Here is an 11,715-nt window from a genome sequence, read left to right on the forward strand (position 1 = left end):
CCACCATGATTTAAGAGACACAGAGATATAACAGGGAACGACTAATTGCCAATACAACAGATAAAGGGTCTAAAGTAAGATGAGAACCAAGGACAGGCAATAAAAGTAAGATAAGAATCTTGAGATAGGGAGCTGAAATGTACATAAAAGACTGTAAGCCCAAGGGCTCTTTGGAGTGTTCCGGACGTTCCCGGCTTTATCTCTTGTGCTGAGAAATAAAGTCTTTTGCTTGAAAGATCGCTGCTCAGACTCTCTGTTTTAAACTGATGTGAACGAATTGTCGTCCTGGGGAACCACGACAAAATTGGCGCTGCGAGCAGGGTTGGTGAGAGATCGCCCAGAAAAGCATCTGGAAGGAGTAGCGGAGACGGTGGTCCAACCGGAACCGAGAAGTCCCCAGCCGGCCTTCTGTCAACAAGGTAAGCAGACTTGCATGCATGTAAATCCTTGTTGTCAGAAAGGGGTTTTCTCGAGGCCCGGTGCGCCCGGCTCTCTGCGGGTCCTGGATCTCCCCAACCCAAAAAGATATCCTGCACAGGTAAAACCAAATTGTGTAAAAATTTTGAGAGACTGAGTCTGATCCGAAGAGCAGAATTTTTGCATGCAAAAGCGCGCTGCGAATACTGTATTGTCTGTGAATGGGTAAAAAGTGAGACGGGAAAAAGGCCGAAAGCTAAAGTAATGCAATTAGGTTAAGTCGAGCGGTTTGGAGCGGGTTTTTCAGGTCACGACTTGCCCAGAAGAGAGTAAGTGTGGGAAAACCTGCCAGTCCAAACCTACCCAGGACCTCGGGTAAGGGACGTCAACCGAGAGGGAGAGAGATCAGTGAGAGATCGCTCTCTGACCTAATACAGTAGTCAAAAGCACAGGAGTGGATTTTAAGCACAGGAAAGGGGAGTAGCAGCTAGAATAGAGGAAGTAAAAGACCAATTTGAACAAACTGGTCTGAGAAAACAGCGTGAAGGACAGAAATAAGAGAGAGAGTCGGAATATAGGTAGGGTAATAACTAACAACTTGAAAAATTACCCTGACATAACTGCCTGGTGACAAGATTGAAAATAACTAATCTTTGAATAATAAAAAAAAAACGGAAGCAACACTGGATTGGAAAAAGATTACACATATAACTAACTTAGAGGAGATAAAGAATGAGTGGCCGTATGTAAAATGGGAAAGAGTAGTCGATAGGAATTGGATAGACGAAATAAAATTGGAAACCCTAGAGAAATTAATAAAGGGATCTGACCGATACAGGATTCTTATACACATAGACGAGCAAGTGAAAACCTACTACCCTCTGGCCCGGGAGAGGAAGATAGTGCCGGGACAGGGGACTACGGGGAAGTGGATATCAGGACCCCGGTTAGAATTACAAATAGTGGCAAAAGAAATCCAAAGGAAAGGTAAACAGGGGACTGAGCACGGAAAAACAATACAGCAAGTAATAATCACTGTGATACCTAACTCTGACAGATTAAGTGACAAAAATTGCGACAGTGATCCAAAAAGACGAGTAATGGCGCACCAAGTTAAGACACCAGTGGAGATATTAGGGGATAAGTTCCCAGCCCTTAGGGGAGATATAGAACACGTCTCTAAAAAATGGGCCAAAAGAACAAATAAGACCAATACACAGTGGCCGGAGGAAGGCACATGGTCCATAGAGAGGTGTGAGGACCAGAAGGGAATGATAAAGAACTATAAGATTAAGGATAAATCGAGCAAAAGAAGGGAGAAGCGAGAAAAGGAGTTAGAGATATTAGCCCTATTCCAACAAGGAGGGAAAGAGAGAAGAGGGGTATGGAGGGGAGGTAGAATGCAGATGCCAGTACAACTTGAGGAAAAAGCAAAATTGGAAGATCCAAACGTAGCCCCACCCCCATACTTAGAGAAACAGAGCTCCACGGGACTGTACCCAGTCATATCAGGCACAATGAATTTTGAGGGAGAATATGACATAGAAAAGATGACGAAGGAGGAATGGGCACGAAAGGAGGGAGAAAAGAAACAAGGTATAGAGGAAGCGGCTAAAAAAACAGAAGAGGCTTTTGATGGGCTGAACCAAAGGAGAAAGGAGTTGGAGGACGAAGTAAAGGTGGTAGAACTTTTGGAATGGGTAAAGAAGGTAATGAAAAAGGAAAAAGAACGAGAAGAGGGAGGAGAAAATGTTAGAAATAAATATGAGGGGAAAACAGGAAATGATTTTTGCGAGTATGCAAGTGAGACATCACAAGGATGGAGGTGGAAGCACCCAGAGGAAGGTAGAATGGCGAGAGAGACGGAAGGAGAAACAGAAGAGAGTAGTGAAGACGAAGGGAGGCAATCAGTGTTAGGGGTGCAAAGAAAATCAAGGCGGGAAAGGCACCCACCTGTAAAGTTTCCAGATGTGGATAGGAGAGGGAAAAGGGTATTCCCGGTGATTCTGAAGGGTGGCAGACCGCAGTATATCCCTTGGTCAGGTCAGGATTTGCCTAATTTAATTAATGAATTACCCAATATTTTGGATGGGGCTGGAAGGTGGATTGGACAGTTGGAGGCAGGGATGGTGGGAAAAAGGATGGCACTGGGCGACATCAAAGCTCTCCTGACAAAGGTGCTAGGAATGGACCAAATGGCGGAAGTAATGAGACGTGCTGGCATCCCGACCGCAGCTTATGACCCAGCGGTGGATGGGATACTAATGGACCAGTACCGCCAAGACATCTGGCAGGCACTGCGGGATATGTACCCCAATCGAATGGATGTAAAAACCCTAAAGGGAGAGCCACTGGGTGAGGAGGAGAATGCAGCGGTGTATGTGGAGAATCAATTAAAAAGGTGGAGAAGGGACACGGAGAGGGACATTCTAATAGACCCACTGACCAACTCCATGTTCCGGGCTGCAATCCTAGAGGGCTTGCCAGCCCCAGCTAAGACAAGGCTGGAGGAAGTGGTGGGCTTGGACTCAAAAAATTACCGAGAGTTTGTGGATTATGTTGCCCATGCAGTAGAGAGACATCGCAAAGATGAAAAGAATGCAGACAAACAGCTGAAGGAGGTACAACGTAAACTCCTTCAGGCACAGTTGGAGGAGATTAAAAGCAAGGATAAACTGAAGGCAAAAGAGGATCTTGCACCCAGAAAAATAGCACCAATGATGGTGGAGCAAAAGCCAGAGGAAACACCTGCACTAATCAAAGGGGGGAGCGGAGATGGAGGCCAGCCCGTCATAACCTATAACATTTCTGCCTTCCCACTGTCCATGAACCCAGGAGCCTATGGCCTAAATTATCAAAACCCATACGCCCTGCAAAGTCAGACTGACTGGAATAGAAATGGGAAAGGACAGGGAGGTGGTAGGCCACCCTATCAGAATCAGAGAGGACAGGGACAGGTTAATCATCAGACTCCGAGACAGGGACCACTGCCTGGCCCTTCAGGTGTGTGTTGGGGGTGCGGGGAGGCAGGGCACATAAAAAGGAATTGCCCGCGGAATTTCCCCAGACAGGGAGAAAACCAGCAGCAGACAGGCCAACAACTGATCCAAGGATCGCCAAACAGCATCCCGATGTTTCAAGGGCCGGTAAACCATCAGAATTCCCCATAGGGAGGCCCAGAGAACCCCGAAATGGTAGGACAGTACGTACAGATAACAGAAACTGCAGAGCAGGAACCTATAGTTAACGTTAGAGTAGGAGGGATCGAGGTCCCCATGATGATAGACACCGGCGCCACATGTACGTGCATGCAAACGAAATATGCGGATCACTTACCATTGTCAAACCAGTTTGTAAAAACTGTGGGGTTCTCGGGGAAAGTAACATTAGCTCGAATGACGACGCCGGTGCCTGTTACCATTGGAAATAAGACAACCCATGTACCTATTTTAGTATGTGATAAAACTCCTTTAAATCTATTGGGAAGGGATGCAATCCTAGGTCTAGGACTAAAATTAGAATGCACCGAACAAGGAATTGATTTGATGGGAATGTATCCACTTGAAATACCAGGAAAGGAAGGGGTTAATGTATATTGGTTGGGAGATATAGAGGAACAAGTTAAAAAACAGATATGGGAAGTTTGGGGAAAGCTTATAAACACTTGGGTTCCACAAGCCAAATGGCCAAGAACAGAATTACACAGTACAATGATATTTGATGAAGGGCAAGAACCTGAGATACAGGAGAAATGGGAAAGGGAGGCAGGACGAGAACAGGAAATAAAGTCAGGAAGTATTTTAATCGGACTAGAGGGAGTAGCCCTCACCATTGTTAGGAATGAATGGGTTAACAAATGGTTCTCTGTATCTGGGGCGGAGCCACATGTCACATTGAAAGTGAATCCGGGATACAGATCAAAAGACCTAGGACCAATGGTGTTGAGAGCACAAGATTTAGAATTTGTCCAGACAGACAATGTAGATATTTGGACGTCCAGCAATGGACAAATGACGAAAATAATTTTGGATGTTAAAATGCTTGGGAAACCGAAGCAGATAACAATAGGAGTGCAAATCGAGAAACAGGAACTGGAGTGGAGAGAGAGGTTAGAGCAGGATTTGAACTCTCTCCCGCAGGAGTTGTGGTCCAGACAGGACACGGATGTAGGGAGGGTCAAAAACGCTAATCCAGTTGAAGTCAGATTAAAGATAGGACGTCAGGGGCCGTATAGGCCGCAATACCCAATCAAGACAGAAGCAATTGAAGGAATTAGAGGGACAATTAAGGGATTGATAGAAGCAGGGGTATTAAAAGAAACCCGGAGCAGGTGTAATACACCGCTACTACCAGTGAAAAAGGCGGACGGAGAAAAATGGAGATTGGTGCATGATCTAAGGGCAATTAATGAGGTAGTGGAAGATATGCCAGCAGAGGTTCCAAACCCTTATACCTTGATGACAAATATACCACCTGAAAGTAGATGGTTTACTGTAATAGACCTATGTTCGGCATTTTTTAGTGTGCCACTAGCTCAAGAAAGTCAGTATCTCTTTGCATTTACGTACGAGGGGAAACAATACACATACAATAGGATGCCCCAAGGATTTAAACATTCCCCACATGTATTCAATCAGGTGTTGAGAGCAGATTTAGAAGGAATACAGTTGGAAGGAACACTGATACAATATGTGGATGATTTATTATTATGCACAGGAACACAAGAACAGTGCAGGAAGGATAGTTTAAAACTATTGAAAAGGTTAGCAGAAGGGGGCCATAAAGTTTCCAGGAAAAAGCTGCAGCTGTGCCAGAAAAAGGTAGAATACTTGGGGAGAGAAATATCAGCAGGACAGAAGGAGATAGCTTCACAGCAAATAGAAGCAGTACTAAAAGTTCCGAAACCACAGACGGTGGGACAAATGATGACATTTTTGGGAATGACAGGATTCAGTTCAGAATGGGTGGAAAGCTATGCCGAAAAAACGCAGGCACTACGAAAGATAATGAAGGAGGCAGGGTGTGACGAATTAAAAGCCAAACTAAAATGGGATAAAGATGCTTCAGACGCATTTGAGAATATAAAGAGAGAAATGGCACAGGCACCAGCCTTGGCTTTACCGACCTATGACAAGCCCTTTGACTTATTTGTGAGTAACAGAGAAGCCGGATTTGCTACAGCAATGTTAATGCAGGAAAATTGCAAGGGTAGACGAAGGCAGGCTGTAGCATATTACAGTACCAAGCTAGACGACGTAGCGATGGGATACCCTCCGTGCTATCAAGGCCTGGCAGCAGCTTGGTGGGCGTACGAAAAGGCAGCCACGGTCACAATGGGATATCCGATAAACATACATGTATACCATAAGGTAGCTGAATTGATTGAGCAAGGAAAATTTGTGCTGACACCTGCTAGGATCCATCATTATCGAATGCTAACCACATTTCCAGATATCACGATAATAAAGTGCAACAGAGTAAATCCAGCTGATTACATGCCATTACCTCATGAAGGAGAAGAACATGAATGCTTAAAAGAAGCAAAAACATTTATGAAACTGAGAAAAGATTTAAGAGCAGAGGGACTAGTGACAGAAGGGAAAAGGACACTGTATGTAGATGGCTCATGTTACAGGGATCACTTAGGAAACCACGCAGGCTATGCCATAGTTGAACAGAAAGGGGAAACACTTGAAGTCATAGAAGCAGAGAAATGTGAACAGCCCTGTTCAGCCCAACTGGCAGAACTTAAAGCATTGACCAGAGCATGTGAGCTAGCAAACGGGGAAGCATTGGAAATTTATACTGATTCGGCCTATGCCCACGGGGTCTGCCATCTGTTCGGGGCAATATGGAAGCAAAGGGGATTTATGAAAAGCGAAGGAGGACCAATACAACACGAAGGTCAAATCAGGGCTTTAATAAGGGCCATGATGGGTCCAAGGGAATTAGCCATAATTAAGTGTCAGGCGCATAAAAAGGGAGCAGACAGCGTCACACAGGGAAACACCAAAGCCGACAAGGCAGCTAAAGAAGCGTCAGGATGCATTGAGGCTACGATAGCCCCAGTAGAAATAGCAAGGCCGCACCCAGGGCCAGGTACGGGGGATATCGAACCTCATATCACATTAGAGGATGTAGCACAGTTACAGGAGGAAACCTCTGTAGCTGAAAAGGCAATGTGGAAAGATAGAGGAGCACTACAGGGACAACAGGACAGGATATGGAGAAATGGGGAGGGATTGGTCATAGCACCCACATCATTACTAACCGTACTAATTAGCGAAGCGCATGGAGTGGACCACTGTGCAAGAGGAGAAGTGGCTAGGAAGATCAAGAAGGAAGGATTCTGGTCACCATACCTGCAAAACTCGATTGACTACATACTAAGTCAGTGTGAGGTGTGTGCTCAGAATAACATCAGGAAGGGCATTACTGCCCCAATAGGGCATATACCCATTCCTGAAGGACCATTTAAACATCTATGCATGGACTATGTGGATATGGGAAAGGTGGTAAGAGGGAAAAGATACATGCTAGTGATTATTGATAGATTCAGCAGATGGATAGAAGCAACGCCATCCAAAGATCAAGGATCTGGAACGGTGATTAACTTCCTGTCAAAAGAAATTATCCCAAGATTTGGTATACCCACGCAATTAAGTTCAGACAATGGATCTGCTTTTATAGGAAGGGCACTGAGAGAGACACTCTCGGCACTCCGAATAAAGCAGAAGTTTGGATGCGTATATCACCCTCAATCCCAAGGAATGGTGGAGAGAGCAAACGGGACCCTTAAGGCTAAAATAAGCAAAATTTGCAATGAAACAGGGAAAAACTGGATAGATGCTCTGCCATTGGCTCTAATGCAGTACAGGAGTCAGGAAAACAGAATCACACATTTGAGCCCACATGAAATGATGACAGGAAGAGTAATGCCGGTACCTAAGATCAGGGGATCAGGAGGTCCTACGCTAGAATGTTTAGATCAAAGCACAAAAGAATATATACAACAATTAACTGTTATACATAGAACTATATTTGAACAGGAAAAAGCCAAGGAGGAGGAGAATCCGGTAACAGAACATCAGATCAAGCCTGGAGATCGAGTATACATCAGGAAGTTCCGCAGACGTTGGAACGAACCGAGACGAGAAGGACCGTTTGAAGTCACCAAAGTGTCTCCCACGGCGTTGCAAGTAGAAGGCAGTACACTGTGGTATCACTTGAACCATTGTACCAGAACAGTACCAGGGGTAGGGGAGAGAAGGGAAATTGAAGAAGTACACAGAGTGGACAGAAGTGATAGCGAGGAAGAAATAGAAATACACGGGGAGAATCGTGGGGAGGAGGAACAGAGCCAAGGAAGAACAAAAAGAATAGAGGATGATGAAAGTAGTTCTGTGCATGAGCTGGCTGATGATACAAATGCCCAGCCTGAGCCTATTAGTCAAGGTGCCGAGGGAGGTGAGGACAGGGAAGGGGCCCCATTCCCCACCTGGGAGTTGGAAACTATTTCCCTTAGGAACTTCCGTGACCCATAGAAAAGGAGAATGGGATACAGAAGACATAAGGGTGCAAAATCAGGAAGATAGAGTATTAAGACGAACAAAACGTGAACGATTAGTGAGCACAAATACTATTTGGGGAAAAGCGCAGAAAAACAAATGGTGGAAATGGGCTGAGTATACAGGTCAGAAAAACAGTGATGGGAAAGAGTGTGTAGTATGTGCATCAGAGAAACCTAACACCCAAGTAACTGATATACCATGGGGATCAGGAGACTGTAGAACCAGGAAACAAAGCTGGAGAAAGGAAAATTGCCGTCCATATACCACACATATACGGTATCATATGATAGGGAATCGGAACTACTCGTATGAGAAGATAGACTGTTCCGGATCCGCATGTGATAACCTTTGTAAAGGTGAGTCGCCGTTGTGTCAATACCACTGCATCCTGTTTGCTGGGGTAAAAAAGGGCATCTACAACTTGACCCACAGATGTCCAAAGTGGCCAAAAACGGCAGTGGACGCGGTCCCAAAGGAATGGAGTGTAGAGCCCAACTTACAAATCCAAGATTGCTATTGGAAGGAAAGTAGCACAGGAAGTAGTGTGGGAAATTACACAGGAGAGTGTGAAAGGATTTGGAATATAACCGATGCTCTTAATCTGATCCTCTCAGGAGAGGGATGGGCACCCCCTCCTTATGTGTTAGACTATCAAGAAAATCAACTGGCCGATCTCTGGTGGCTTTGTGGCCCGGAGAAAGGGCTATTGGCAAAACTACCACAGAATTGGAAGGGACTATGTGCCCGAGTTATGCTTGCCCAGAGCACTGTGATACTACCGGTGGAAAAAGAAATTAAGTCACAAAAAGTTAAGAGGGCATATACCCCTGACCCTACGGTAAAATTGGACGCAATCGGACAGCCCCGCGGCATCCCGAATGAGTTCAAAGCTAGGAACGAAATAGCTGCAGGGTTTGAATCCCTCTTTGTTTGGATCACACCCAGCAAGAATACTGAGTGGATCAATTACATCTATTATAATCAGCAGAGGTTTATTAATTATACGAATGATGCCCTGGAGGCCTTAGGAGAGCAGTTGGATGCGACCAGCAAAATGGCGTGGCAAAATCGACAGGCGTTAGATTGGCTCCTGGCAGAGAAAGGAGGGGTGTGTGTTATGTTTGGGGATCAGTGCTGCACATTTATCCCTAATAACACTAATCCAGAAGGGTCATTTACACAAGCCATGAATAAGTTAAAAAATCTTCAGAAAGAAGTGAAAGAAAATGCTGGGTTTGGGCATGAGGTATGGAGTTGGCTGGACAGAATATTAGGAAGATGGGGGGCGTGGTTTGCCAAAGCTGGAGCTGTAGCAATCGCAACAATAATCATTCTGGGATTGATATTTTGTTGTTTTTTACCCGCCCTGAGATCCTTCCTTACCAGAGTGGCAGCGCGGCAGATGGTGACGCGGGTGATAAGCAGCTCACGCTCGAGAGAAAAAACAGAGGAATGGGAAAATCTTGAGCCGCCCCCGCTGAGTGGATTCACAATGACCTTGGTCGAAGTTGAAACTCGTCACTCTGTAAAATAACTACAATAGTGGAAGATCACCTTGTGGAAACAACAGCACCTTGCTGAAGTCCGCACGAAACCAGGAGAACTTAGTCTGTACACAGGAATCAGTCTTTTTCCCTTCCCTAGACAAGAGTGGGAAGGTTTTTGGCTGATGACTGTCAGGGGCAGGCAATCTGGAGGAGCAACCCAAAAATCAGAACCGGGATAGACAAATTATGATAAAGTTAGAATAGGGACACTGATCCCTGACCAAAATAGTCGGCTCCTCCACATCGCCTGAAAAAGTGATTAAAATGAAATGCAAATGGAATTGAGCGAGGGGATTATTTGAGCTTGGTAATTGGGATGAGGCTAGGGAATAGCCTCAAAGGGGGGACTTGTAAGGGAAATTGTATGAGTTTAGTATGAAATTCAGATTCACTTGTAAGGGAAATTGTATTAGATATTGTATGAGCTAGGTATGAAATTCAGATTCACAGGTTTTAGTAAAATGATATAGCAGATTTAGGTGAGTAGTGAGATGGGTATATAACCTAAAGTAACTTCGTGTGAACTAATATAATCAAGTGTAGTCGATATGATCAAAGTGGAGGAACTAGAGAAGTAATATAGCAATCACTAATTAAGGAAAGCAGACAACAGTCACTTAAGAAAACAAGGAAGACTGCTCGGTGGTTCAACTTAATAGTGGACCATAAAACCATAAAATCAGCAGAGAGAATGTCCTTTCTAACACTTTCGGCCTAAATCAACAAAACTACGATTATAGTACAAGCAGAAAAGGTCAGATAAAGGTAAGAGCCATAACCACCATGATTTAAGAGACACAGAGATATAACAGGGAACGACTAATTGCCAATACAACAGATAAAGGGTCTAAAGTAAGATGAGAACCAAGGACAGGCAATAAAAGTAAGATAAGAATCTTGAGATAGGGAGCTGAAATGTACATAAAAGACTGTAAGCCCAAGGGCTCTTTGGAGTGTTCCGGACGTTCCCGGCTTTATCTCTTGTGCTGAGAAATAAAGTCTTTTGCTTGAAAGATCGCTGCTCAGACTCTCTGTTTTAAACTGATGTGAACGAATTGTCGTCCTGGGGAACCACGACACCTGTTCATGATGCAACCTGTTGTGGAGCAAAAGATGAGTTTGAATTTGTTTGTGAAAAGGAGGGAAATGTTTATGTAATATGCCCAGATTATGAACTCCCATCGTTCTGGGTGGAACGTATATAGGACTAATGATAATGTCGAAATGTATTAACGTGGGCAAACAGAGATGATAGAAGGACATGAGGACTTCATCCTAAAGAAAAAGGATGTTACCACTGCACCACCTATAACAACAGCACAAACAATCCGAGCAGAGGCAGTCAATGTCTTATCACCATCTGACCCATCTTGTGCAACCATGAGTTCAGGATCAGAGAATGATTTCATATTAATCAATAAGAATAAAAGTTTTGTATGATAATGTACACCACGAGCTGGTACCTGTAGTCCTAGATAAGACAGACATAGCCCTGCCACAGTGGTGTTTGACCCATACTCGGGCATTGTATCTGGCCTTGATGGGTAATTTAGTGATCAAAACAGCCCAATCCAACAGTGGGATGCAGCCAATAGATATGTCCCCAGCCCATGGAATTGGGAACCGGTCAAAACCCAGCTTGATAAATGCTGCCACTGCACCATTCAACACTGGGATTTTAATAATTTATTCTATTGATTTCAAAACTGTTGACCAGAAGGTGTGAATTTTAATCCTGCTGGTTAACAGGATTCCAGAGAACAAGGGACTCTGAACACTCAAATGGGTGCAGATCAAGACATGGCACAGATATTTCAGAACTTAGCCATTTTATTAGATAGTCATACAGACACCATCAATAAATTGATTAGAAAAGGGAAGACTATTTTGGATGCTGAAAGTAGAAATGATGTCTGCGGTACCTATAAGTCACTGACACTTGAAAAGGCATGGGAATAATTGAAGGAAATTAGTGAGGCAGTGATGCTACTGTGGGTTACAAACATCTGCTTAACATCTCATGACCTGTAATTATTTAGATAGCCTTTCAGAGTGTCCTTGTAGCATTTCTTCTACCCTCCTTCTGATCACTTGCCATTGTGGAGATTGGAGGAGAACACTTGTTTCAGAAATCTTGTGAAATCACAGATTGACCGTATGCAAGCACAGGGTTCTGACGC

The 11,715-nt window shown here is 44.3% G+C and overlaps 1 protein-coding gene across 1 annotated transcript; it reads left to right on the forward strand.

Moving 5' to 3' along the window:
• Positions 1-246: 246 nt before the first annotated feature.
• LOC144492771 (uncharacterized) lies at positions 247-10,539 on the forward strand. Its single transcript, XM_078211186.1, has 2 exons — positions 247-419; positions 7,451-10,539. The coding sequence occupies exon 2, from the start codon at positions 7,804-7,806 to the stop codon at positions 9,520-9,522; it is 1,719 nt and encodes a 572-aa protein (XP_078067312.1). The 5' UTR covers positions 247-419; positions 7,451-7,803; the 3' UTR covers positions 9,523-10,539.
• The last annotated feature ends 1,176 nt before the right edge of the window (positions 10,540-11,715 follow it).

Source organism: Mustelus asterias, chromosome 4 (genome assembly GCF_964213995.1).
Source record: "Mustelus asterias chromosome 4, sMusAst1.hap1.1, whole genome shotgun sequence".
Lineage (NCBI taxonomy): Eukaryota > Metazoa > Chordata > Chondrichthyes > Carcharhiniformes > Triakidae > Mustelus > Mustelus asterias.